Source organism: Cervus elaphus, chromosome 8 (genome assembly GCF_910594005.1).
Source record: "Cervus elaphus chromosome 8, mCerEla1.1, whole genome shotgun sequence".
In the NCBI taxonomy this organism is placed as follows: domain Eukaryota; kingdom Metazoa; phylum Chordata; class Mammalia; order Artiodactyla; family Cervidae; genus Cervus; species Cervus elaphus.
Genome location: NC_057822.1, coordinates 2,748,986 through 2,776,596, shown reverse-complemented (window position 1 = coordinate 2,776,596; position 27,611 = coordinate 2,748,986). Strand labels below are relative to the sequence as shown.

Sequence of the window (27,611 nt, the reverse complement as noted above, 5' to 3'; positions counted from 1 at the left end):
GACTGGTTAACTGCTGGCGCCTTGAGGTTATTGGTGAAGGGGCTTGTTTTTGACTCACCAGTATTGTTGACTCACAGGTGACCAGTTCTCCTAGAGGGAATGAGACTGTGAAGAAATAGGAAAGGATGCTGTTTGTTTGACAGCTTAACATGATTCTTCCATTTTTTCCTCTCCTGCCTTTCAGTGGAGAACTTGTGCAGATCATGATGGCAACCGCCAATGAGAACCTTTCTGCTAAATTCTGTAACCGAGTTTTGAAATTCTTCACCAAACTCTTCCAGCTGAGTGAGTGACAGCTTTTAATAATCTTCTTAGGGGAACTTTGATGTCCAGCTAATGGCTGTGCCTATCTTCTCCCCGAGTGTAACTATAGCAGGAAAATGCTAACAAGTGGAGAGAATTCCTCAGAGAAAGTTTGGAAGGAAGTGGAGCCTTTCCCCTTTCCCTGGCTCACGGTCTGGGCCTCTTCCCTTCCCCTGCCCTCCTTCACTGATCGTCGCCTCTTGGTCTGTCCCCAGCTGAGAAGAGCCCTAACCCTAGCCTCCTGCATCTCTGCGGCTCCCTGGCCCAGCTGGCTTGCGTGGAGCCTGCGCGTCTCCAGGCCTGGCTCACCCGCATGACTGCGTCGCCCCCCAAAGATTCCGATCAGCTGGACGTGATCCAGGAGAACAGGCAGCTGCTGCAGTTGCTGACCACCTACATTGTTCGGGAAAACAGGTAGAGCGCCTGTGTTTGTATCACGTGCTCTGACAGCCCCAGCAACAGGGTGAGAGCGTTTGCAGCTGTGTCTCCTTCAGCCTCAGTCCTGAGGCATTTTCAGTGATCCCACAGCTCCCTCTCAAGAGACTCAAGCAATCTAGCATACATCCTTGATTTTTCTCCTGGAAGAACTTTTGCAGTGGCTTCGCCTGTCAGTTGTAACTCATGTGAATGTTTTATGGTCTCGTAGCCCAAGTGCACAACTTGGCTTAGTGTGTATGATCATGCATTTAATGTTTAATTTTAAACACCTCTTAGAAATTCTTAATTCTTACAAATTTAATACTTCTGATTCCTACTGAATACTTACCAGTGTGATGTTTCTTCTCTACCAGTCAAGTTGGGGAAGGTGTGTGTGCTGTGCTTTTGGGCACCTTGATCCCCATGGCAACAGAGATGCTGGCCAACGGTGATGGGACCGGTTTCCCTGAACTCATGGTTGTCATGGCTACCCTGGCTGGCGCAGGTCAAGGTGCTGGCCATCTTCAGCTTCATAATGCTGCTGTGGACTGGCTGAGTAGATGGTAAGGGGATGAAGTGGAGGATCGCATCTGTACGTTACACCATTGCTCTTAAGGGGGATAATTAATTGCAGGCCATTTTTTTATAGCTCAGAGTGAGTATAAAAGAAACTTGAAGGAAGCTCTGTCTTTTTATTGGGGATTATTCACTATAGATTTAATCAGTTCACTTAATCTCTACTCTTTTATTAGTAGGGTTTCTTGTTCATTATTCCTAGGAGAAGTCTTGGGAAGGTGTACCAACTATCCCTGATAGGAACAGAACCCCCAGTCGCTGATGACCCACATAATTTCCAAAGAATGCCTTTAGTTCACATTGTCTACAAATCGATGCAGGATACACGGAAAAAAGCTTCCTTTCTTTGGTTCGGTGGGTGATTTTGTGTCCCCCATCCCCTTTTTTGTTTGGCAGCAAGAAGTACCTGTCACAGAAGAACGTGGTTGAGAAAATGAACGCCAGCGTGATGCACGGGAAGGTAGGGCGCGTGAGGTGTGCGGGCGGCCGGGCTGCGGGTCCTGCCTGTGGCCGTGGGGCGGGTGCCCCTGCCCGGGGTTTCGGCCCTGGCTCCCCTGCACAGCGGAGGCCTGGAACCTCAGTGTCATCGCCAAGTGCATGCCTTTAGGCCTCTTCTCGGGGGCAGCCAGTGATCTGAAGGAAGTGTTCTGCTAGACAAACATACAACAGAATCCTTCTTAAAACAGTGAGTTCCTGCCTTTTTTAGATAGTGGTGTTCTCTGGAAAATTGTCCACTGCTCCTGCATTGGAACTGTGTGCTCTGAGTGTTAAACACGGGTTACAGTTTACCTCCTCACCTCCGTCCAGATGCCAGAATTATTTACATTATCTGAAGGTTCAGGCCACTGTGCCGAGAGAAAGGGTGGCAACTGGCAGAAATGTTGCATTCAAGCATTTTCTCCCTCCACCCAACCTGTCAGCCTGTCATTGTGGCTGATTTAAATATTTTTCACTAATGGTTAAAAAAAAAGGATTATGACAGAAAAAAGCCAGTGAGAGCTTACTCACACTTTAATATAATCTTTTTATTTTTTTCTTGAGGTGTAGTTGACATAGAATATTAGTTTCAGGCTTACAACATAGTGATTTGATATTTGTATATATGGCAAAATGGTCACAGTAAGTCTAATTAAAATCCATCACCATACATAGTTAAGTTTTTTTTCTTGTAATGAGGACTTTTAAGACCTACTCTTTGGCAGCTTTCAGATGTGCATACATTAACATTAGCTCTAGTCACCGTGCTTGACATTTCATCTCCATGACTTCCTTATTTTACCGATGGAAGGTTGTGTCTTTTGAGGCACATCAGCCACTTCACTGAACCAGCCTCCTTCCCCCGCCTCTGCACCACCTCACTGTTCTCTGTACCAGGCTGGTTTTCTCTGGAGTGACTTTTGTGTCTGTTTCAGCTTTGTTTTCCTGGTTTACGTTGTGCTTCATTTTATGAGATTTTTATATATGTATAAAATATATATAAAATATATACTGTGCTGGGCCCTTGTTGCTGCCTGGGCTTTCTCGAGTTAAAGCAAGCAGGGACTGCTCTCTAGTACTGGTGGCCTCTCTTGTTGTGGAACCTGGGCTCCATGGCGCGAGGGCTTCAGGAACTGCAGCTCCCCAGCTCTAGAGCACAGGCTCAGTAGTTGTGGCCCACGAGCTTAATTGCTCCATAGCATGTGGGATCTTCCAGGATCAGGGATCAAACCCATGTCTGCTGCATTGGCAGGTGGATTCTTTACCACTGAGCCACCAGGGAAGCCCTGTTTTATGATTTTTAAAGAGTCGTCTTTGTGCTGAAGAAGGGATGAATCGTACTGATTCAGTGCAGTTTCTTTTATTTTTAATTTTTAAAGTTTTTAAGTTTTTTGGTCACGCCATGCACCATATGGGCTCTTCGTTCCCTGACCAGAGGTCACACCTGCATCCCTTGTCTTGGAAGTGCTGAATCCTAACCACTGGCCCCCCAGGGAAGTCCCAGTGCAGTTTATTGACCAGCTACTTGCTGTTGTAGTGCAGAGAGCTAAGGAAATAGAGAATTAAAACGTGCTATTTTTCTTCTTTGCATTTTGTGCTGTTGCTTTGATCTTGAGCTTTATTGGAAAAAGCGTGAGAAAAGGTGTGGCGGTCTTCTTTTACAGCACGTGACAGTCCTAGAGTGCACCTGCCACGTCATGTCTTACTTGGCTGACGTCACCAACGCCCTGAGCCAGAGTAACGGTCAGGGCCCGAGTCACCTCTCCGTGGACGGGGAAGAGCGGGCGATCGAGGTGGACTCTGACTGGGTGGAGGAGCTGGCAGTGGAGGAGGAAGACTCCCAGGCCGAGGATTCAGTAAGTGAAGTGACCACCACGGTCACAGCTGACCGGCACTTGCAGAGCTCACGTTAACAAGCCTTTGACCTTCTTTTTTGGCCCCTGTGAGCTTCAGGACTCTTCCCAGTCCTTGTTGCTTATTCATAGCTTTCATGACGAATGCCAGGCTGATTTTCCGGGCCTGCAGAACAAGTTGTAGGACTCTAATCTCCTAGAGGAAGGACCCCTAAATAAGCCTGGGCCTTCTTCAATCTAGAGGCACTTGTCCTGCAGTTTCAACTGGTTTTTTGCATCCAAAATGGAGTTTCAGAGATGAGTTTTTCAGGGGGATGGTGTGAGCTGCATTGTAGAGAAAGCATAAGGTTTATTTTTTTTCTTAGTCACCAAACCTTAATGTCTCATCTGAAATTACATCACATTTATAGCCTGCGAGCTCTCTCCAACTGAAATAGGTTTCTGCCAGTCATTTATGAAGTCAGTGGTTTATTTTCTATAGAGTGTGTTTTTGTGGGTGCCTGTGTGGAAGGATGTATTTCTGATTTAAAAGACTTGTTATCTTTGAAGGATGAAGATTCCCTCTGCAATAAGCTCTGCACTTTCACCATCACTCAGAAAGAGTTCATGAACCAGCACTGGTGAGCGCCGTTTCCTCCCAGGCGGGGCGTCCAGGCTGGGCTCCGGGCCTGTGGCCTCACCGCCTGCCTCTCATGCTGTGCAGGTACCACTGCCACACCTGCAAGATGGTCGACGGGGTGGGCGTGTGCACGGTGTGTGCCAAGGTCTGCCACAAGGACCATGAGATCTCCTACGCCAAATACGGCTCCTTCTTCTGCGACTGTGGAGCCAAGGAAGACGGCAGCTGTTTGGTGAGAGACCAGAACCTTCTCTTGGCTCTCGAGGGTGACTTGTTAGTGATACAGATGTGTAAGCCAAACTGGGAACTCCCCACGTCACCTTCGTGGTGTCCTGGGTCTGGGTTCTGACTCTGTCAGTGATCAGTTGTACAGTCATGGCCTCAGTACTTCGCTTAGAATAGCAGAGCTTGCAGTGTCCTTAGAGATCTTGCAGTTTTTTGAAAGACCCTACCCCCACCCCAGTTTAAGATTTGTCGTTATGAGTGGGTAAAGTGTTAGCTATTAGGTGAATACCGCGAAGATTAGAACTCAGTCTTTTGGATATTCTTTAAATGGTTAGCCAGTCTCCCCTTTGAGTCAGATTTTTTCTCTGAGATCTTAGGCAGTATTTCATATGTGCTTGTGGCAGGACACTGGGAGCCTCTGACATTTCCTGTCCCTAGGCTTTGGTGAAGCGAACTCCCAGCAGTGGCATCAGCTCCACCATGAAGGAATCAGCGTTTCAGAGTGAACCTAGGGTTTCAGAGAGTCTCGTGCGCCACACCAGCACCTCCCCGGCGGACAAGGCCAAGGTCACCATCAGCGATGGAAAGGTTGCTGACGAAGAGAAGCCCAAGAAGAGCAGCCTGTGCCGCACTGTGGAGGGCTGCCGGGAGGAGCTGCAGAACCAGGTGGGCCCTGGTGGGAGGAGCTGCGGAACGGGGTGGGCCCTGGTGGGGGGAGCTGCGGAACGGGGCGGGCCCTGGTGGGGGGAGCTGCGGAACGGGGCGGGCCCTGGTGGGGGGAGCTGCGGAACGGGGCGGGCCCTGGTGGGGGGAGCTTCGGAACGGGGTGGGCCCTGGTGGGGGGAGCTGCGGAACGGGGCGGGCCCTGGTGGGGGGAGCTGTAGAACGGGGTGGGCTTTGGTGGGGATAGGGGTGCGGGGGGAGCTGCAGAGCCAGTGGGCTCTGGCTGCCCACAGCACAGGAGGGCAGAGTGCAGAGCCTGGTACATGGCTGTCCTTCCCACTCCACCAGTGGTTATTTTGTCCTCCAAGGTTACTTATTTCCATCATGGGAGTAGGAGTTGTGTGTATTGTCGATCACTGCTTCGTAGGGAGTCTGTGACTGAGGAGTGTTTGGGGGGTTTGTGTGAAGGGGGATTTTAGTTGTGTGATGCTCCAGGGCACCCTTTCTTGATGTGGTCCCCTCATCTGCAGCACAGAACACAGAAAGCGGTGGGTGGTGGTTGGGTGGTCGTCATCTCGGTCTCCCAAGTGGCGCATGACTGGACGTGCTCTAGATGCCTCACTGTGCGCGGTGGGTGTGTGGGAGCAGTAGGTATCAGCATGGGGCCCCTGGCTTAGGGACCCAGTCGCATGCTGACTGGAATCAAATCCAGTGCTCGGACAGAGTGAAGTGAGGGCTGAAACACCTACTTGAAGTGAGGAAGCTGGGTCCTGGGTTCTGTAGGTCATTATTGGCAAGATGATGATGATGAGTGTGATCTGTTTTTTTTTCTTTTTTTTTTTTTTCACTTGTGTATTTGGATTTTTCTCAGGCCAATTTCTCCTTCGCTCCTCTCGTGTTAGACATGCTCAATTTCCTCATGGATGCCATTCAGACCAACTTCCAGCAGGCGTCCGCGGTGGGGAGTAGCAGCCGGGCCCAGCAGGCCCTCCGGGAGCTGCACACAGTGGACAAGGCGGTCGAGATGACAGACCAGCTGATGGTGAGTGGTCAGGGTCAGGGGGCAAGGGGCATGTGGGAGCCAGCACATCCACTGGGAACCCAGAGGGCTCTTAATGCTCTGAGATGCATCCTTAGAAAGTCACCCATGGGCGTTCAGAACCTAGACTGTAAGAACCTGTGACACCCAGTGTGAAAATCATCACGTGAGGTGTGTCTTCTAACAAAGGGGATCGGAGGGCACATGGACCAACAGCGAGTAAGTCTCCTTTTCAGTTCACGTAAATATGTGAACCCCTGTCTGTGAGGAGTGACATTTGGGGGCGATTTTAATAGCTAGGAATGTCTTCTGTATGTAAAATAGAAGACCACCTTATTGTATCTTCTCCCCCAGGGTTCACATTGCATGCAGAAGTAATGCTGTCCTCTTTGGCTTAGAGCCTTTTACATAGTCTTCCTTTAGTTCTTGCTGTGATGTGGCTGCTAAGTTCTAAGTTGTCCACTGTACCCGTGCTGCCCAGCACTGACTGTAGGACTCCTGGAGTGGTCTGCTTGGCTTCTTGAGCAGCTGTGTAAAATAAAATAGTAGGACTTCTTTGGTGGGCCAGAGGTTAAGAACCTGCCTGCCAAGGCAGGGAACATGGCTTTGATCCCTAGTCCAGGAACTGAGATTCCCCATGTGGGAGCAGCTAAGCCCGTGTGCTACGATTACCGTAGCCTGCAAGCCAGAGTCCATGGTCCAAAGCAGAAGCCACTGCAGTGAGAAACCTGAGCACTGCAACGAGAAGTAGCCCCTGTTCACCACAACTGGAGAAAGCCTGTACGTGGCAGAGAAGATCCAGAGCAGCCAGAGTTAAAGAAAAGGAGAAAGGAAACTCCTGGCACTTGTGGAAGGGTAGCATAAAAATGAGTGAGGCACACGAATAGATCGCACAGGGTGCCTGCTTCTGAGGGAAGCATGATCACGTGGTAGTGCACACAGAGACAGACACAGGTATTCTGACGTTTTATTGAAAATAAGTCACTGTTGGGAATTCCCTAGGGCTCCAGTCATTCGGACTCTGTGCTTCCACTGCAGGGGGCCTTCGTTTAATCCCTGGTCAGGGAACTAAGATCCTGCAATGGCCAACCTCCCTCCCCTAAAAATCAGTCACAGTTTTAGATCAGTGGTTTTAGACTTGCAGATGTTAACGATGAAGCTAGAAAAATATTGGGATGGTGTTGGTGATCCATAAGGTTGCTGACTTTTAATTTTATTGGGGTAAATCAATGAAAAAAAACACTATCATCATTATCATTTTATTTTTTAAAAGGGCATTTTGGGAATTCTGCGGTGGTCCAGTGGTTAGGATTTAGTGCTTTCACTGCTGAGGGCCCGGGTTCGATCCCTGGTTGGGGAACCAAGATCCCACAAGCTGTGTGGCATGGCCTAAAAAGAAAGATGGGGGTGCTTTTTAACACTTAAAAAAAAAATCACTACTTATGTTAATTTAGTTGTATGCAGCATTTACCTCATTGTTCTTATTGGACTGACAGTAATTTTGATGAATTGACTGTCCATGGATTAGAGATTGGAAACCTTTGCTCTTGAGTAACTAAATTGTACAGTATTTCAGTCACATGAATAGTGTATGTATGAATCCACTTGATCTATTTTGCCTTATTACTGCCTACTCTCTCTGCGTCCGTCTTTGCCAGGTTCCCACGTTAGGCTCCCAGGAAGGTGCCTTTGAGAATGTTCGGATGAATTACAGCGGAGACCAGGGTCAGACCATTCGACAGCTGATTAGTGCCCACGTGCTCAGGAGGGTGGCTATGTGTGTGCTCTCCTCCCCTCACGGGCGCCGCCAGCATTTGGCTGTCAGCCACGAGAAAGGCAAGGTGGGTCCTCCAGTCCCCTCCCTCTCAGTTGAGGTCATGTTTGTCTTAGGTGCTGAGCAGAACACATAGGGGACAACACCCAGATTGGCCCACTAGGAAAACGTCTGTTTTTCTGAATTCTAGCAAGGCTTCAGGGACAGAGCTCAGCAAGCTCTTCTGCTGGAACCCTGAGTTACGTTACCACACTTAGCACCAGGATGCCTGGGACAGAGGCTGACTAGTACTTCCCACTCTGTGATTCAAACCCCAGGTGAGGGTGACGACCGAGGCTTCCTAGGACAGTGTGGCTTGCAGTCTTCCTCAGGTTAGCCCCTCTGGAAGACACAGTGGAGAGAGGGGAGTCTCCCAGGAGGGCGCAGTGGCCCTTATTCAGGTCTTCCCTGCCCTCCCAGCCCTCTTGGAGACCCAAGGAAGTTTATGGAGTTCTATGGAACAGGAGGAGCTAGAGGAGAGGTTTTATCTTTATTTTTGAGGAGTCCTAACTCAGCCTCTGTTTCCTGGCTGCTTCGTTTGTCCCCTCTTTACATTAAGTGAAGAAGAGACTAGAGATAAAAGTGGCCCTAACACATTTCCAGAAACGTTTTCATAGAAAAATGAGAAGGGACAGTAGTGTGCGGGAATTGTTCAATATTTTATGAGCAGATTATATGAAGCTGGTTTCTTTTGTCACCTCGAGAAAGAAGAAGTGAAAGACATTCCATTCTTTAAGCCAGAGAATATAGACACTGGTACTGGTCTTGGGTTTTTGAAGAGACTTGCTCACAAAAACAGCCTCCAGAGCAGTAGCTCTGCTCTGGAGTGAAGATCAGTGAGGGAGCTCTTGTTGCTGCTGTCCCCTGAGGGGAAGGGGGCTGGGGATACATTGGTACTTGTTCCTGCAGATCACTGTCCTCCAGCTCTCAGCGCTGCTGAAGCAAGCAGACTCCAGCAAAAGGAAGCTGACTCTGACCCGCCTGGCCTCTGCCCCGGTGCCCTTCACTGTGCTCAGCCTCACGGGGAATCCTTGCAAGGAGGACTACCTGGCCGTCTGTGGGCTTAAGGTAATCCTGAGCCAGTTTGGTTCTCTTGAACTATAGGTCACTGTGACCTTTTCTACTGTTCTTAGCTCCACCTTCTTTTACTCATTGTTGAGATTGGAAATTAAAAGCCATTGGGAAGACGAAAGAAGTCTTTGAATTTCTTCCACGTCTTCCAGATTTCTCTTGTATTGGAAATAAGCTCTGTGTGTTCTTGACTCCTGACCGTGTCACTCGACAGTCTGAGTACTGTCTGGAGGCGGCGAATGCCGGGGAGGAACAGGCAGCGTTGACCTCTGAAGTGAGTGGGCCCCCTTAATCCCCAGACCCCCTTAACCGCCTGTCCCTTCGCCCGTGTCCAGGACTGCCACGTGCTCACCTTCAGCAGCTCAGGCTCTGTCTCGGACCACTTGGTTTTGCACCCCCAGTTGGCCACGGGGAACTTCATCATCAAAGCCGTGTGGTTACCCGGCTCACAGACTGAGCTAGCGATCGTCACCGCAGACTTTGTCAAGGTATAGTACAGCTCTCTGATGGTCTGGCCCTACAGTGGTTTTGCTTTTAAATTCAGAATGCCTGGTCTCCATTACGTCTGCTAACTTCTTTAAGAAGTTAAAAATAGAAAGTCCTCACATCTTGCTACCTCTTGCCCTGTTGCTGAGCAGGGGCCGTCCACGCACAGGTAACAGGTAACTGATTCCGGTGCAGCCCCCCTGTGCCACTGCGCCGCTCTCAGTCGCTATTCTTGGCGTGGACTTAGCTGCTGGGCCTCTCCTCTGCCATTCCTTACGAGAGAGTGGGAAGAGGCCTTGTTTATCTTTGTGTGCTCAGCGCCCGGCCCTGACGGGTGTGTGCTGAGTGGAAGAGTGCCCTTCCTCACCACTGCCGCTTCCTGGATGCACCGGGAGAGTTTGGGCCTGGGGCTGAGCTAGACCTCCCTTATTTGATCTTTCTTCTCTTCTGCAGATTTATGACCTATCGGTTGATGCCTTGAGTCCAACCTTCTACTTTCTCCTGCCCAGCTCAAAGATAAGAGATGTTACCTTCCTCTTCAACGAGGAGGGGAAGAACATCATTGTTATAATGTCCTCAGCGGGGTACATCTATACACAGCTCATGGAGGAGGCCAGCAGTGCCCAGCAAGGACCCTTCTACGTCACCAACGTACTGGAAGTCAACCACGAGGAGCTGAAGGTTAGAGCGCACGGTGCTGCTTCCTTCTGGGCCGGGGTTCATCAGCCCAGTGGCTGTTTCATTGTTTCTCTTTTCTTTTAACTTTTTACATGACAGCAAAGCTCTAGTTCTAAAGGATTAAACTTGAAGTTCTTTTATTCTCATGGTATTTTTAAGATTTACCACCGAGATCTGATGCTTAGAGAATGAGAGCCCCTAATCATGGTGTAAAATGAATGAGCAGAGACTTCCCTGGTGGGCTAGTAGTTGAGAATCCACCTGCAGGGGGGCATGGGTTTGATCCCTGTCTGGAAAGAGTCCACATGCCATGGGGCAGCCACGCCCACAAGCTGCAGTACGGAGCCTGCTGCCGCCACCACGGAGGCCCGCGCGTCTCGAGCCTGTGCCCTGCGGCGACAGAAGACCCTGCGGTGAGGCCCTCGCACTGTAGCCAGAGAGCAGCCCGCCTGCGCCGAGTTAGGGAAAGCCTGGTGCATCATCGAGGACCCAGTGCAGCCAGAAATAAAAGCACCCGTGTACATTAAAGAATGAATACATAAGATGAGTGGCCAGCCAGAGTGGCAGCCGGTGCCCCAGGCGGCTGAGAACCTAATGTGCTGTTGTCTCTGTCGCGACAGGACAGTAACAGCCAGGTGGCGGGCGGCGGTGTGTCCGTCTATTACTCACACGTGCTGCAGATGCTCTTCTTCAGCTACTGTCAAGGCAGGTCGTTTGCAGCCACCGTCAGCAGGACGACTCTGGAGGTGCTGCAGCTCTTCTCCATCAACATCAAAAGGTGGGGCTGGGCACTTAACCTTGAACTTCCGCAGCACCCCGTGTTCAACAGGGGAGTTCCGCCCCCTCCCCTCCCGGGGACTCTCCCTTCCCTGCCTGGTACCTCTAAACTAGGCAGCATCCGGTGTTGGTAGGTTGGCCGGTCTGCATGGTTTGTCCTCCCAGGCTGTTAGAGGTGGTTTGGGGGGGGCCACTGTCCCTCAGAAGGAAAAGCTACAGTCAAGGTAGCAAATGTGGTTTTAATTTAATGAGAGTTTTCAGAAGGGAATGTCAGTTTCTTTCTCCTAGACATTCCTGCTGCTAAGATGCCCTTGAAGTTTCCCTCCTGGTTGGGGGCGGGGGCTGTTGATCAGTAAATAGAACATGATGTCAACATATGGGGCATGGTGGGAGTTTGGGGAGGCGGGGGCTGCCATCAGGCTTCCAGAAGATAGGGGTATGTGAGGTAGGGGGGTGTTTTATTTAAGGAGGAGGCAGAAAAAGTTTAAGGTTTCTTTCCCTCTTCCTTTTCTGCCACTGAAAAGCCATTACAACACTTTCTCTCTGCCCTCTGTCTGTGAATCAGCTGGTTTGGGGTGAAATAAAATGGTTACCATTCATACAGAGCTTGACGTGCTTGGAAATTCTTAAAAGGAGAACGGGTTGTTAGCCTTTGACTCCTACGTGGGCCTGTGCAGTTGATAGCCTTAGGCACGTAGGGACCCCGATCCCTCAGACAGGGAGAGCCTGAAACAGGGCTCCCGCTGGGCGCGCGTTGTGTGAGACTGTGCGTGTGGCTCAGAGGAAAACTGAGTGATGGGTAATTTTGAGTCCTCGGGTGGGTGTATTTCTCTGAGACTCAGTAGGTAGTGAGGGTGTCCTTCAGGTCCACGAGAGAGCTGGTAGATGGTGAGTGACACCCTGACTGGCCACCTTTGTCGTCTGCAGTTCCAACGGCGGCAGTAAGGCGTCTCCTGCCCTTTGTCAGTGGTCTGAGGTGATGAACCACCCTGGCCTGCTGTGTTGTGTCCAGCAGACTACAGGCGTGCCCCTGGTGGTGATGGTGAAACCGGACACTTTTCTCATCCAGGAGATCAAGACTCTTCCTGCCAAAGCAAAGGTGAGTGCCACGTTCCCCCATTGCTTGAGTAGACCGTGACCTGCCCTATTTTTGTATATCCTGTCACTTTCCCAGCTCTTCTGTCAAAAGTCTATAGAAGAATCTCCTCCTAGACGTCTTTTCTTTGCCGGCCTTTTGCACCCCCCGCCCCGTTGACCGTGAGACCAGTGGCTTCTCTGCCTCTTTGTGTAGGCCCTGCTCCGTAGACGTGGGAACTAACATGGCCCTTCCCCTCCTCCTAGATCCAGGACATGGTGGCCATCAGGCACACGGCCTGCAACGAGCAGCAGCGGACGACGATGATCCTGCTGTGTGAGGACGGCAGCCTGCGCATCTACATGGCCAACGTGGAGAACACCTCCTACTGGCTGCAGCCCTCCCTGCAGCCCAGCAGCGTCATCAGCATTATGAAGCCCGTCCGCAAGCGAAAGGCGGCCACCATCAGTAAGTCCCGCCCCCGAGGCCTGCCCGGGGAGGGGGCTCGGAGTAGACGGCCATGGATACCCATGAAAAACGGGGACTGGGCCCTCTTCAGTGGTTAAGATTCTGCAGTTCCAGTGCAGAGGGTGTGAGTTCAGTCTCTGGTCAGCTAACTAAGATCTCAAATGCCTTGTGGCATGACAAAAGAAAGAAATGGGGACTGTCTTGCTTGTGTGGCTTATAAAGGTAGAGGTTGTGCTAGCTAGCTCCCTAGAAGCAGAGACAAGGTTCTTGCAGCTACCCCTTTTCTGAGCATGGCAAACATCTGTTGGCTCTCTGCAGATAGTAGTTCCTAGGTGCCCAGGAAAGAGTGCTCTCTTGGATCTGGTTTGAGATAGTTTTCTCTCCGTTTAGGGAAAGTGGCTTGCCTGATGGGGTGGGCAGGATGGAACTGGCGGAGGAGTAGATCCTTCAGTTGGTTTATTCTCACCAAGTAGTGTAGAAGCCAGGCCTTCCCTAATGGCTCAGCTTAAGAATCCACCTGCAATGCAGGAGACATGAGTTCAGTCCCTGGATTGAGAAGATCCTGTGGAGGGGAGGGCATGGCGACCTACCCCAGTATTCTTGCCAGAAAAGCCCCATGGACAGAGCCTAGCAGGCCAGAGTCCATGGGGTCGCGAAGAGTCAGGCACGGCTGAAGACACTGAGCGTGCACGCGTGCCTTGGGGAAGCCGTCCTGGGTGCTGAGCTGGGAGTCCTGCGCCTGAGTGGTAAAGCAGGACTCCTTCAGGAGTGAAAGCTTGCGTTTAGCAGTGAGTGACTTGGTCTGAGCAAAAAAAGATCATTACAGCGTTCTTCCCACTCCCTGGAATCTGTTCTAGAGCCTGTATTTGAGAAAATTGTGCAGCTCATCCTCTATAAAGAAATAGTTCCTGTTGTTTATTTTAGTTAAGCCAGCTCTGAGAGAGCCTGTTGTGAGTGAGTGTTCCAGATCCTGACACCAGATCTCTTTGCCCTGCAGGGTCGTGTTGTGGTTTGGGGTGGTGACTCTTGGGCAGCTGACCGCATGTAGGCATCATAGTGATGCCAACCGTGTCCTCCCAAGTTGGCCTAAGGTTGGGGTGCGCATGTGAGCTCGGGTGCAGAGGATGGGGCTGCGCTAATGACGGTGCTCTCTGGCCCCCGGGGCTGCCCTCCACAGCAACCCGCACCTCCAGCCAGGTGACCTTCCCCATTGACTTCTTTGAGCACAACCAGCAGCTGACCGACGTGGAGTTTGGTGGGAACGACCTCCTGCAGGTCTACAACGCACAGCAGATAAAGCACCGGCTGAACTCCACGGGCATGTATGTGGCCAACACCAAGGTGAGGCCCGGCTGCGGGGCCCCGGCTTCAGTCCCTGGGCAGCAGGGCTCGCGAACGTGTGATGTGAGGACACACCTCCTGTCGGGATGCAGGCTCACGGTTGCTAACCCTTGACTGTAGTCTCATGGTCCCCAGAATAAACAGATACGCTCAGCTCCACGCAGGAGGGCCCCTGCTCCTGTGTTACCAGCAGGGTTACCGTGCCCAGGGCGGCAGGAGGTGGTTAGTGCCGGGGAGAAAAGGAGCCTGAGATGGAAGGCTCTGCTCCCCGCCTGTGCTTCCCGTCCTGGGAAGCAAGTCACTGCCGAGAAACGGAAGGATAGAGGCCTTGTGTAGGATCGTGCGTGTGTCACGTCTCAGGGAGGACTGGAAGTTGGCCCTTAAGAGCTTGTGTTCATTTGACGACGTGCGCCTCTCCCCCCTCCAGCCCGGTGGCTTCACCATTGAGATCAGTAACAACAACAGCACCATGGTGATGACAGGCATGCGCATCCAGATTGGGACCCAGGCAATTGAACGGGCCCCATCGTACATTGAGATCTTCGGCAGAACCATGCAGCTTAACCTGAGTCGCTCACGCTGGTTCGACTTCCCGTTCACCAGAGAAGAAGCCCTGCAGGCTGATAAGAAGCTGAACCTCTTCAGTGAGTCCCCGGCTCCTGGCACAGATTGTATCCATCTCATGATTAATTCTGACTGCAGGGCCACTTCTCTGTGGCTCTCCAGGATTCTGGGGTCCCTCTGCTCTCCTGATAGCTCTGTGGTCTCTGCCATCAGGAAATATTGAGCTTCATTTGGGACATAAAGGAGGCAACGTGACAGGAAAGGGATATACTTGAGAATGGGGGGGTAGAGACGCGGCAGCTGCCTCAGGGCTCCCTTCTGTAGGCTTGGGTGACCTCACCGCTGGGCTGCCTTCCTGTCTAGGCAGAGAGGTGGTGAGATTAGCACCTGACATCACGAAGCTGTCTGAAGGTGCAGTTGAGGGCCTCAGGGCACATGTCACTGAGAAATGTTTAGCAATGCCCTTAAAACCTCAGAGTAGACATCCCTGGGCCTTCCATAAGGTTGACAACTTTCCTTACCATTTACTGGCCACCTGTCTGATACTCTTTCTTCCAGAAACAGTTGCTGTTAGTACGAATGAGGATGATCTGTGCTTTGAACAAAAGGAGTGTTTAGAGATCCCTGGGGGTGGAGTTGGGAGACATGGTATTCTGATAGCTCCGGAGGACCCCTGCACTGGTATTTGGGGTCTCTTCGTCTGAGTAGGAGACTTCATGGACTTTTGGTTCATGGAACTGTGTCTGCATATGTTCAGCATCTGTACCAGGTGAAAGTGCTGCTGAAGTCTCAGGAGATAAAGTTCCTCTGTGACTGAAATGGTTGCGGCTCACCACCTTGTCCACACCAGTCTGGGCTTTGCTTTGTAGGGGATACTCTTTAGAGCCCCTTAGAGAGCGTGCTTCCCAACGGCTTCTCTTGCTTATCATAGTTGGGGCCTCGGTGGATCCAGCAGGCGTCACCATGATCGATGCTGTGAAAATTTATGGCAAGACTAAGGAGCAGTTTGGCTGGCCCGATGAGCCTCCGGAAGAATTCCCTTCTGCCTCCGTCAGCAACATCTGTCCTTCAAACCTGACCCAGAGCAACGGCACTGGAGACAGTGACTCAGCGGCCCCTGCCACCACAAGTGGGCCTGTCCTGGAGAGGTACCGGCGCCGGCGGGTAGCCCTTTGTTCTCACCCGTCCACTCTTCCAGCAGAGCCTGAATCTTGAGAGACCGAGCCCCTCATAAGTGTCCCAGGTCTGGCCTGTGATTTTCAAGATTTCACACCGCACCCCCGCACGCAGGGTCTCCTGATGAGCAGACAGGGCTTGGCGGCGTGCTCAGAGCCAGCTGACTCCCAGGGCTCTGCCCCAGGGCTGCTGTCCCTTCCCTTCTCTTACTGCTCAGGTGCCCTTGGGAGCAGTCAGAGGCTGCTGACCAGAAGACGCTTGAGCCAGATTTAGAGATTAGGATCCAGTCTTGCTGAAATTATAGGGAAAAGTCTTCCCTTTCGTTCCAATTTCATCATCTTCTCATCTTTCTCTGCAGCAGTTACTTCCTGTGGTAATAACACTGCTGCCAAGAGGCTGTCCCAGGCTTCTTGTAGCAGAGTTCAGAGCCCCCTGGGGCTCCCCCCAGCAGCCTTCTTAAGCACTGCGCTTGGCTTCTTCGTGCTGGGGCGCTGCGGTTTGCCGCCGTAGAGCCAGCAGCTCAGGATGTAAGATGTGCAGTTCTTACATTGGAGGCGTGAGAGCAGCCCGGCTTGGAACCACTGCCGCCCACCAGCAGCCTCCCCGCCCCTCCTTTTCTCTGTCTCCCCACGCCCTTCCCACTCTGTTCTTATATTGTTTGCTTAGGATGTGTTTCCAGGTTTCTCTGAGCTTCACATTTTTTTCCTTTTTTTTTTCCTTTTGCTTCTCCCCCAAGTTCTGAAACTGAGTCCCTAACCAAGCTGGACCGGTTAGTATGCCCTCTTTCATTTCTTTGCACGAGCGAGTGTGTGTTAGAGAGCCGTGTAACTGATGACGTACGTGGCTTTGCGTTGATTCCGCTTCTGTGGGCGAGTCCTGCCGCTTCTTTCTGTCCCCATCGTTGCATGGCTGCAGAGCTGTCCTGTGTCCCCGTGGAGAATGCGGGGGGTTGGACATGCGTGCTTGGTGTCGGCCGCCCCTGCCTTCCCCCACCCCGCTCTGCAGGGGTGAGGTGGGGGGTGGGGCGCCGAGTCAGTGGAGACGGTCTGTCGTCGGAACAGCCACCAGGGAGCTTGTTTTGTCCTCCTAGGTTTTATGCCCCAGGCCCCTCTCTACTGCCGCCCTCTGCCCCTCGACCTTTCTCTCACCAGCTGCCTTCTCCGCACTTTCCCCTGTCTGTCCAGAGTTTCAGCCCTCAGGCCGTTGGTCTTTTTACTGTGCTGCCTTCAACGCACACGAGGGATCCCTGGGGAGTGTGGCCCTCTGTACCCTTTGATGGTTGGGCTTCTTATCCTTCCCTGAGAGAACATTGCCCAGTTTTCTAAAGGGGCTTCAGCCTACCCTTTGAATGTTGGTAATTGGCGTGAACCTAAAAATCCAGTTGGTTCTCTTCCCCATACTGGGCGACTCCTAGGAAGTGCTTTTGTGCACCTTCTTGGAGGTGTAAGTCAAGTGTAACCATAGCTCTCCCAGTGTAAGAAGATGGCTTGAACCTTTCCCTTTGTGTATCCCCTTTGCCTACTGATCTTGGGGCACCTGAGCTTCGGGTCCCATTGCATCAAGACTGTTAAGCCTGTCTCCGTGATCCCTGCCACAGGCAGCAGAAGGAAGTGCCCTTATCCTCTTTGAGGAAGAAAAGCCCTGTCTTTGAGTCGCAGATTATGAACGTGGCCTCAGGTTGATCTGCAAGCAGGAGCCAGGCTCCTTCCGGCCTGTGACACAGGGAGCGACCCACGTGGTGCCTGTCTGTGGCAGGTCTTAGCGAGCTTTGATTTCGTGTTTGGCGCTCACTCCTGTCCCTAAGGGCCTCGGGACTGTAGTCTGCGCAGGCTGGAGCACCAGGCGGAGAGAAGGGGGGCTTTTGTACTCAAGCCAGCTTTTCTGTCTCCCCAGGCTGGTTGTGAGTTCTTTAGAAGCCCTGGAAAGCTGCTTTGCTGTTGGCCCAATCATCGAGAAGGCAAGTTACTTTTTTAAAGCACATGGGAGCTTTCTGAAGAGGCAGGAGGTCAGAGGCCCCAAAGCCTTGCAGCTCAAGTACATTTATAGCATGATCTTGATTTGCAAGGGTGATCCAGAGGAGTCTTCAGCTTAAGGCTTTATGTCCTACTTCAGGGGACCCATGGTGGGAGTGTGTGTAACACAGGGTGCGTGCTGGTTAAAGAGCACTGTGGCAGGAGTCCTGATCTTGGTCTCGATGTCTGTACCTGTGTGTGGGAGGGCTGTGTTTTCTGCAGTTCTTTGTCTTGTTCCCTGTGGTCCGTGGAGCCCAACCTCGTCCTGTTAGGCTAGAAGAGGGGGAGGGGGAGGGCAGGGTGTGGGCAGCTCATCCTGCATGGCTTGTGTGGGTTCGTGGCAACCCTGCTGTCTTCTGCATCAGGAGAGAAACAAGACCGCAGCTCAGGAGCTGGCCACGCTGCTGCTGTCCCTGCCAGCCCCCGCCAGCGTCCAGCAGCAGTCCAAGAGCCTGCTGGCCAGCCTGCACACCAGCCGCTCAGCCTACCACAGCCACAAGGTAATCGGGGGCGTCTTCCGTCAAAGTGGACGTGGTGGGACTGACAGGAGAGCAAGTAAGTTGGCCTCTTGGACCGCAAGCAGGGGTGTCACGGAGTCAGGTGGGGAGAGGAGAGCGTTGAGGTTAGACCCACATAGCCTCATGTTTTTCCTGAGAAATGAGTGTCACTCAGAATGAGGACAAGCCTCTAACAGGCCCCTGGTTTGCGTTCTTTTTTTTCTCCTGTTACTTTAATAGAATTGACAAGATTTAAGGAAGGGAGGGGAAGGCCATTTGAGTAGGGGGGCTTCTCGCTGGAGGACGGGAGAGGGACGGCACTCAGGAGGTCAGGACTGCTGGTGTCTTCACTCCTCCAGGCCCGCACAGGCCTCAGAGAGGTGCACTTACTTGCATGTGAAGAATTTGGTGAGTGGGTGAAAGAGACTCGGGGGAGGTCTGGGGAGAGGGAGTCTCACCTATTAAAGTAAGTAGCAACGAAAGGCAGTAAGTTTGGCCAGTTTCGTAAATAGAAAAGAGTGTCAGCATTTCAGATCCATGAGGGGGAAGCCACCAACCCAAATGCCTTGGTTAGCTATTCTGCCTCCAATGCAGAGAATTGAGAAATGTGAGTTTAACTTGCTGAACCTCTCAAGGAAAGACAGTTTTGGAAACATAGCTTTGGTATGACCCTGCAGAGAAATGACTTTGTAGGAAAGAGATCTGGGATGTTGCTATTCTGGAGAATCGGCTGGTTCTGGTTTTCCAATCAGGCTTTGATACTGATTTCATGGCTTGTGAATATTTTTAAGTGGCTTTAACATTTTATGTATTTAAGAAGTAGAACTGTGTTGGGCTGCCTTGAAGGTTTGTTTCAGGTAGTCGGTGGTGATTAACCTGTTCTGTTGAGAGGAAGTCGCCAGCCTGACAATCTGCCAGCTCCCCTCTCCTCTGGGCTTTAGTACCCAGGCCTTCTTTGTCTTTGGTTCACCCTCTGTGATTCTTTTGTTGTAGGATCAGGCCTTGCTGAGCAAAGCTGTGCAGTGTCTGAACACATCAAGCAGAGAAGGCAAGGATCTGGACCCCGAGGTCTTCCAGAGGCTGGTGGTCACGGCACGCTCCATCGCCGTCATGCGTCCTAACAACCTCGTGCACTTCACGGAGTCGAAGCTGCCCCAGACGGAAGCAGGTGAACTTGGCCTGCCTGGCCGCGGTCCCGAATCTGCCTGCTCGTCTTCTCTACTCTCCCATCTTCTCGTAGTTCTCTCTGGCCTCTGATGGACTTGGTGCTCTGAGACAGGGATCTCACTCTCGTCTTTATACCTTGTAGGGCTTCTGACATTAGAGTTGTACCGTTTTAATAATTACTCTTTCCAGTGCTTACCCCTTGGATTACTCTTGAGTTTACTTAGTGTTCTGGACACCAGATGTAGTCGGTCTCTGGACTCACTGCCTCTTTGAAGTCTTCAGGGGAAAGCCCAGCTCGTGCCCTGCGGCTTTAAAGTGACAGCGTCAGTCATAGCTCTGGCTCCCTCGCTGCTCTCTCGCCAGAGTTCTGTTTACATGAGCAGCAGCCTCTCTCTCAGCGCATGATGCCGTTTCCTCCTCTCCTCATGCTGGCTGGGTACCGCACCTGCTTGGCTTTCATCAAATAGAGCTTATCGATGCCTTTACGGTTCTGTTATGTACATGCTCCCATAGGTTGTCGTCATCCTGTTCTTCCCCTAATACTGTAATCCAGGAATCTTTTTAGAAAATCTTACATGTTTCCCTAGTTTAGAAGTTGAACAGTTGGACCTGAGATCTCTGACTCTGCTGTAAGATCCTGAATGCTCCCCCTTCTACTTAATTCTAACATACACTGTTTTCTGTGATATTCCTTTCCCAGACTGTTTTTTTCCTAGATGTGCCTGCTGGAATCTAGGGATAGTTGGCATATTGATTGGGGCCCCACTTGAAACTCCCTCCCCAGGCAAGCTTCCTTGACCTGAGTTAACCTTAAAACAAATTAAATTCCATCTTCAATTTACCGTCGTTAATCATTTTTTTTTTCTCCTGCTTAGAAGGAGCAGATGAGGGGCGAGAACCTCAGAAGCAGTTGGAGGGAGACTCCTGTAGTTTCATCACGCAGCTGGTGAACCACTTCTGGAAACTGCACGCCTCCAAACCCAAGAATGCCTTCTTGGCGCCTGCCTGCCTGCCAGGTATCATGTTAAAAGGGACATTTGCTAGTGAAACCTGATGTAAGTTCTTTCTTTGAACAGATTGAACTCTTCACCTTGAGCCTTCCTCATCCATCTCTTCCAGAGTGAATATTTAGGAAATACAAGTCTGTGAGATCAGTGTTCCTGATGGAGGAATTTGCGGTGTAGCAGAGGGATGGGCCTTTCTTGATCTCTCCATGTCGGGTTGCATACTTCACATAAAGACGTGTGTGTCTGTGTGTGTGTGGGCGCGCACGTGCCTCCTTAGTGGTGTTCATGATTGTTTAAAAAAATCTTGGAAAGCTTGATTAAAAGCCAGTTAAAAAGGTAAAAGTTAAACATCATCCTAGAGAATTATTTAGTTTCTAAGCTATTGCTGCCTCGAGTGTCTAACTTTCCACACTATCTGAGGGTTAGGTGGAAGAGTAAGCTCTGAACAGCAGTCTGGAAAATAGAAGGACCTCTGCTGCTCACTCGTGTTTGCTTGGGCAGTAAACCCCAAACACATGTTCAGGGCGTCTTTATCACCTGAGTTCTGGGGATCATTGGGAACATTTGGACTCCACTCAGCTCTTCACACTTGTCTGCTCTGTATTTTGATATCTATAGAGAGTTAGACCTATTTATTTCTGTGATGCAGGGTATCTGGAAAAGCTTTTGGGGCAATTGGAGAGATTTAGGAGACTATTAATGGAGCAAATCATAAATAGTACTGGTGGCCTATATTCTGTGTTTGTGGTTTTTGTTTGTTTCTCTCTGTATGCGCTCTCCTTTAGGCCTCACTCACATTGAAGCTACCGTCAACGCTCTGGTGGACATCATCCACGGCTACTGTACCTGTGAGCTGGACTGCATCAACACAGCGTCCAGGATCTACATGCAGATGCTCTTGTGTCCCGTACGTTTCCTCACCACCCCGATAATCCCTACCAGCCTAACGTCTGGACAAAATGTTTTTACAAGTTTGCCAGCTAATGAAATAAAATAGACTTAAGGGAAGGCAATGGGAATTAAGAATTTTGAAGATCAGTAAAACCTGTAACATCTTACTCATTCCATGGAAAGAAAGGTTGGAAAAGGGAGTGGACTTGGTCTTTCTCGTCCAGTCGCTGAGGAATATGCTGGTGGTTGTTTCACAGTTAGTGCTATGTAAGTATTAACTAAATGAGTACCTGGATGAATACCATCAGGGTCTGCTTTCAGTGACTCTAGCACAGAAGCTAGTGTTGAAAGGACTGATTTTAGCACAGAGTTAAGATGAGCCTGATCCTCTGATGAAAAGGCAAAACCCGTGTGTAGAGAGCTGAAGGGACTTCAGGGACAAGTGACCTGCCAGTCTATTACCAGGAACTAAGATACAGGATGCAGTGTATAGGTCTTCTCTATGCCAGGTCGGGGAGTGGACTTGGCTGCTGACCTGATGCAGCAGGTTGCAGGCGAGAGTAGGCAGATTTTCCACATGCGTGTAAGCGATGGTCAAAGAAAGCAAAGTGTTTTATAGACAGTGTCATAAATAACGTTAAAACCTAAGAATGATGGTTTTTTTTTCAATCTCAGGATCCTGCTGTGAGCTTCTCTTGTAAACAAGCTCTAATTCGAGTCCTCAGGCCAAGGAACAGACGGAGACATGTGACTTTGCCCTCCTCCCCTCGAAGCAACACTCCAATGGGTAATGTGAGGTCTGCGCTTAGGCGCGTGTGAGCGTGGTGGGTGCGGGAGAAGGGAAACGAAGTGTTAGGATATGCTGCTCACGTTGACCGAGGTCCTGGAGACTTCTGTTTATGTGTCCGTTGGTACACTCTGCCTTATTCCATAAAGAATTTAAGATGGTGTATAAAAAGTTTATAGCAAGTAGAATAAGGAGAAGGAAATAAGGAAAGCTGAAGCCAAGGAAACATAAAGGTACAATAGTAAAATCAAGCCAAGGACATAAAATCTACATCACAGAGTCCTGTATGGTAGTTAAGTGAAGCGCTTGTATTTGGCTGAAAGCTTCTAAAAAGCCATAGTGAAAATGAAATGAGAACAGTTCAAAAATCACAGTGACTAAAAAAGCCCTCCGTTTTTCAGGAACTGAAAAATTTCCTGGCCTGAATGCTCTTGCATTCAGGGTCCATTTTGTTGCCTAATGGGTAGTATGCTCAATGGTTTTACCTCCAGTGAGATTGAAGGTAAATTTCATAAGAAATTTCCCTCTTGATACACTTGGATACAAGTTAAGGACATAACATTTATCATTTTAGTAAAAGCAGTTCTAAAAATTGTCTGAATCGTAGCCTTAGTATCTTGTGTAACTCTGGTTACTTGGTTTGGCTCAGTAGTAAAAACTCCAATGAAAGTCACATAGGTAGTTTAAGGTTTTCTATTAGCCACTTGATAAAGAGTAAAAAGAAATGTGTGACATGAATTTACTAATATAATCCAGTATATAAACAGTATTATTTTAACATGTAGTTAATCTAAAAAATTAATAATAGTAGTAAAATATTTTCCGTTCCTAAAACAACTTTCTGGAAGAGCTTTAGACACCTGGCTTGTGCCCTGTACGTCAACACAGCCTTTCCTTGTGGACCCGCCGCTTTGTAGCTAGTGGCTGTGGCTGCTTGTGGCCCCGTGCAGGTCTAGATGCGCTCATGCAGCTTCACGCCCTTCAGATAACCTTCCTTGAGTGTCATTCACCTTGTCTAAGTCTTCGATTAGTCAGTCAGCGATTTGTGCATCTTTTCTCTGAGGAGACCCTCCACTAGGTAAATAGTTTGTTTCCAGTTAAGGCCACATCCACATGTGTTTTCAGCCCGTCAGGCAGAAGGCGCGGTCTCCATCCTCTGCTTCTGATTATGGGTCTAACCTAGGCTTCCCCGCTTTCAGAAGGCCTTTCCCCTTCACACCGAACCTGGTTGGGGTAGTACTGTCCTCAGTTTCATCCAGTGGTTTCACATTTCATTTGGCTCTTCTCATAATAATTGTGTAGTGTGAAAATCTCACAGACCCAGTTGTTTCTGGGGAGAAAAAAAGGAAAATAACACTCCAAGCTATCATGACTGGTAGCAGATAAGCAATCTCAATTGTAGTATTTGGTCTCTTGAGGGTTGATGGGAGCTCTTGAGGTCTGCTGGTCTTAGATTTTTCTGCTTTATGGAATCCAAGGTTTTTTGATGTTGTTTTCCTTCATCGGCCAGAAAAGACTTACCTTAAATGGGGCCAGCTGTCACCGCCAGCCCCTGCTTCCCAGATCCTGCCGGGTCCAAAAGCAAGAGAGCAAGGCCAGACATGGCCCCTGGGGTTTACCCTTGGGGCACAGGGTGCTGGCTGGCAGCTCGTCTTGGCTTTTGTTTGCTCTGTAGCTGTCTTCCCATGCACTGTGGGAGGGACCAGCAAGCGCCTTCAGGTGACGGAGGTTTCTCTGACTCAGGAGACAAGGATGATGATGACGATGACGACGCGGATGAGAAAATGCAGCCATCGGGGATCCCGAATGGTGGTCACATCCGTCAGGAAAGCCAGGAGCAGAGTGAGGTGGACCACGGAGATTTTGAGATGGTGGTGAGTCTGGCAGCAGGCGGGGAGGAGGAGCCTCGGCATACTCCTCCAGCTCTCGTTCGGGGGCTTCCACAAGCTCCCGTGACCACAGGACACTGACGGAGCTCTCTCTCTGCAGTCTGAGTCGATGGTCCTGGAGACAGCGGAAAATGTCAACAATGGCAACCCCTCTCCCCTGGAGGCCCTGCTGGCAGGCGCAGAGGGCTTCCCCCCCATGCTGGACATCCCGCCTGACGCAGATGACGAGACCATGGTTGAACTAGCCATTGCCCTGAGCCTGCAGCAGGACCAGCAAGGTAGAAGGCAGTGCCAGGAACACAGCGGCCCCTTGGCCTTGCACAGGAGAGAGGGTCTGGCAGTTACTGATAACCAGCTGGCTTAGCTTACCCCCAGACCTGGGGAGAGGGCGGTCTGGGTGAGAGCTGTGCAGAGACGCAGGTGGAGAGTGAGACGGGCCGAGCCGGCTTCTCCGTGTGGGGCCGCTTTCGTGGTGCTGGCGGTTTGTCTCCTCCCGGGGTGGGTAGAGGCCTCCAGCCTGTGTCCTGCCTGAGCTGAAGGGAGCCTTCCACCATCTCTGTGACCGGACTTGGTGGCTGTTGAGTAGCTTTCTCTAGGCCAGAGTGGGCCACACGCTGGCGAGTTTCAGCTCTGAGGGCGGCAGGCGGCGGGGCGGCGCCGTGGGCGGGGCCTGGCGGGGAGGCCGTGCTCACTCCCCACTTGTCCCCCAGGCAGCAGCAGCAGTGCCCTGGGCCTGCAGAGCCTGGGGCTGTCCGGCCAAGCACCCAGCTCTTCCTCTCTGGATGCAGGAACCCTCTCTGACACCACAGCATCAGGTAACTGTCCACAGCGAGGAGCGCGGCCCAGGGCCCCAGGAGCCTTGGGCCTCGCTCCAGTGCTGTGAGAGTGTCATGGGCAGCTGCTTTGACAGGCCATTCTGGACTTCCTGCTTCTGCCTTGGCTTTAGAAACGCGGGCGCGGAAGGCCCAGCACTGCAGCTTGGCAGAGACGCTATGGCTCCGCTTCCCTCCACTCTGCATGCTGCCTGGCTTCAGCTGATTCCCCCACAAAGGCCAGGAGAGCAGCCTGCAGGTTGACCAGCTTTAGGGCTGAAATCACTGCTTTCAGGCTTCTTCACCAGAGTTCTAACATCTAACATCTTAGACAAGATCAAAAGGGAGATAGGAAACAGAGCGCATACCTTTTAACTTCTTTCTGTTCATCTGTTGCAAGAAGCAGAGTGAACGCTTCAGGTCAGCGTGGGTCACCACCAAGGATCTGAGCTTGGGGCGTAGGGTTTTTACGGACAATTCAAATGCATAGGAAATCTTCAGACTTCATTTTGTGTTTACTTTGAATCTCTTGCCTAATTTGATTTTTAAAAAACCAACATCCTGAGCGGAGAGTTGGACTGGAATAGAGGCGGTTGGAGCATCTGGACTGTCTCCTGGAAAGTCAACCCCTGAGTAGTCTGAGGGTTGACTGAGAGTCTCCAGACTGCTGTGTGCCTGTGTGTGTGTTTCCTCTCTTTCCTGTGTCGGTGTCTCACCCTGCGTAGTTGAGAAAGGGAGACTGGCTGTCCCCTCTCCCCGCTGCCGTGGCTTGCTGCTTCCCTCGGGCCCCTGAGTCACTGTTGCGTCAGGCTTGCTCGCTGCCGTGCGGTGCTGGTCGTGTCCGCCGTGCTCCGTGGCCGTCTTGGCTTTCCTCCCCCGTGTATCTCATCCAGCATTTTCCTCCTGTCTCAGCTCCGCCCTGATCCTGGATGCTGTGGCTGTCTCTGGGGAATTTCCTTGCTTCATTATTAGCATCTGATGAGGAAGTTTGAAATTTCCCAGTGAACTCCCCTCTGGACCATCTGATTAAGAAAACAAACAAACAGGGTTGATTCAAGAGCTCATGATAAGTGATTTCCTAGCATTAGTGTAAATTAATTACAAAACAAATCTGAAAATTCAGAATCTATGCTTTTGAATGGTACTGGCTAGTTTCTGATCTCAGCAGGTGTCAGTAACACCTAGACTATGGGGACCAGGAAGCATTTTAGGTAGAAAACTGTCCATGTCACAGATTCTTGAATCCCTGCACTGGGACGGAACAGTGAAGGAAATGCCCAGTGAGCTGGGTTTTCACTTCTGTCTCAGTACTGTGTGTGGTGTGCCACGTGGACTGTCTGTTCCTGCTGGTGATTAACCCGCAAAGCAGATCTTTCCCTTTTTCCTTAGACAACAGGATGTCTAAACCGTATTGTGTCCGCCGCGCTGTGTGGTTTGCTGCCTTCACCCCGAGAAGGGGTTTTTCCCTGTAACAGCTCTCGTTACTCTCTCAGCTCCAGCCTCGGACGACGAGGGCAGCACGGCCGCGACGGATGGCTCCACCCTGCGGACCTCCCCTGCCGACCACGGGGGCAGTGTGGGCTCGGAGAGCGGGGGCAGTGCCGTGGACTCGGTGGCTGGCGAGCACAGTGGTAATGTGACTGGAGGCCCTGACCTCCTTGGGAAGAGAGGGTGGGGACAAAGCAGGAATGCCTGCGTGGGTCCTGAGGTTGATTTCAGCAGAGGGAAGTTGAATAATCTGTTAGTGGAAGAAAGAAATGATGTACATAATTCCAAATCATGGTTCATTTAAGACAGCTATGGTTTGACTTTGAAATCAGTCATGCTTTGGTCTTTGCTTCTCTCGTTGGGGGAAGAGCTTGGGGGCAGTCCTGCTGTTCACAGCCTGGTGTATTAATAGAGCAGGCCATCTGTGCTAGCTGCTGGGGGCGGGGCTCTAAAATGAGGAAGCATGACAGAGCCATTTTGGCTTGATCTTAAAAAATCAGTCTTTGTTTGAAAACTGGCTATGAACATTTTTTTGTGAAAGAGATACAGAGTAGCTGATAATTTTCTAGAGTCCCAAATCAGTTTTCGCTTCCTCTGAAATACGATATGGAAATATATCAGCAGCTGAGATTAAGATTAGTCTTGCAGATGGGCTTACGTTCTTTGGGTACCCAGAAAGTCAATTTAGTCATCGTGTGCCATGGGGCCGAAATCGTGAATTCAATCCTCACTGAGCTTCACACGAAAGGAAAAATTTTTCTAAAGCTACCAGTCAGATAGCTTTGGAATGCATTGGGTTTCACCAGGCTCTGCAAGTTGATTTGCACTTTTTAAACCATCTTCCTCTAGTGTCTGGCCGGAGCAGTGCTTATGGTGATGCCACGGCAGAGGGGCATCCGGCTGGACCAGGAAGCGTCAGTTCAAGCACTGGCGCCATCAGCACCGCCACCGGTCACCAGGAAGGAGACGGCTCCGAGGGAGAAGGGGACGGGGAAGGGGAAGCAGACGTCCACGCTAGCAACAGGTCAGGGCCAGGCCGCCGGCACACACGAACTTTCCTGGGGGCGCATGTTTGAGGGTTAGGATGGTGGGTCAGTTGCCGGAGGTGGAGAGGTGACAGCAGTGTATTTCTTTTGAAATGTGAAGGTTGTAGACTCAGAAGCAGTTTGAAAATGGTAAGAAAGTTGTAGGTCTGTCTCCTGGTCCTAACTGCAATTGTATCAAGTCAGTTGCAGAGAAAATATAAAGTGGTTTTTCTCATAAGGCCTGTCTCTATCCCTTAAAGTGATTGTCATAAAACCGTGTGTCCTCCTTACTCAAATCTTTCCTTATTAACCATACCATAGACTCATTTTGTAGCATTCTCCTCATAAATGGCACTGTTCTAGGCTCAAGGGCAACAGGTGTTAAGTAGTACTAGCAGTAACTCCTTGTTCAGTG

The 27,611-nt window shown here is 50.8% G+C and overlaps 1 protein-coding gene across 8 annotated transcripts in view; it reads left to right on the top strand.

Annotated features, from left to right (window-relative positions):
- UBR4 (ubiquitin protein ligase E3 component n-recognin 4) overlaps window positions 1-27,611 on the top strand; it is a 130,836-nt gene that overhangs the window by 41,909 nt on the left and 61,316 nt on the right. For 2 of the 8 annotated variants that reach the window (XM_043908972.1, XM_043908979.1), the window contains exons 31-62: window positions 185-285; window positions 519-717; window positions 1,095-1,283; window positions 1,693-1,756; window positions 3,438-3,629; window positions 4,176-4,246; window positions 4,330-4,477; window positions 4,909-5,136; window positions 6,005-6,175; window positions 7,831-8,013; window positions 8,895-9,053; window positions 9,392-9,544; window positions 9,996-10,223; window positions 10,841-10,998; window positions 11,925-12,096; window positions 12,339-12,540; window positions 13,718-13,881; window positions 14,309-14,525; window positions 15,377-15,593; window positions 16,358-16,390; window positions 17,515-17,578; window positions 17,999-18,133; window positions 19,124-19,298; window positions 19,998-20,081; window positions 20,173-20,313; window positions 21,090-21,211; window positions 21,871-21,982; window positions 23,726-23,856; window positions 23,972-24,149; window positions 24,582-24,686; window positions 26,177-26,314; window positions 27,021-27,195. In XM_043908972.1, the coding sequence (XP_043764907.1) occupies window positions 185-285; window positions 519-717; window positions 1,095-1,283; window positions 1,693-1,756; window positions 3,438-3,629; window positions 4,176-4,246; window positions 4,330-4,477; window positions 4,909-5,136; window positions 6,005-6,175; window positions 7,831-8,013; window positions 8,895-9,053; window positions 9,392-9,544; window positions 9,996-10,223; window positions 10,841-10,998; window positions 11,925-12,096; window positions 12,339-12,540; window positions 13,718-13,881; window positions 14,309-14,525; window positions 15,377-15,593; window positions 16,358-16,390; window positions 17,515-17,578; window positions 17,999-18,133; window positions 19,124-19,298; window positions 19,998-20,081; window positions 20,173-20,313; window positions 21,090-21,211; window positions 21,871-21,982; window positions 23,726-23,856; window positions 23,972-24,149; window positions 24,582-24,686; window positions 26,177-26,314; window positions 27,021-27,195 (4,809 nt within the window). The remainder of the gene's footprint in view (window positions 1-184; window positions 286-518; window positions 718-1,094; window positions 1,284-1,692; window positions 1,757-3,437; window positions 3,630-4,175; window positions 4,247-4,329; window positions 4,478-4,908; window positions 5,137-6,004; window positions 6,176-7,830; window positions 8,014-8,894; window positions 9,054-9,391; window positions 9,545-9,995; window positions 10,224-10,840; window positions 10,999-11,924; window positions 12,097-12,338; window positions 12,541-13,717; window positions 13,882-14,308; window positions 14,526-15,376; window positions 15,594-16,357; window positions 16,391-17,514; window positions 17,579-17,998; window positions 18,134-19,123; window positions 19,299-19,997; window positions 20,082-20,172; window positions 20,314-21,089; window positions 21,212-21,870; window positions 21,983-23,725; window positions 23,857-23,971; window positions 24,150-24,581; window positions 24,687-26,176; window positions 26,315-27,020; window positions 27,196-27,611) is intronic. The other 6 variants (XM_043908973.1, XM_043908976.1, XM_043908974.1 and 3 more) reach the window with 6 other exon arrangements.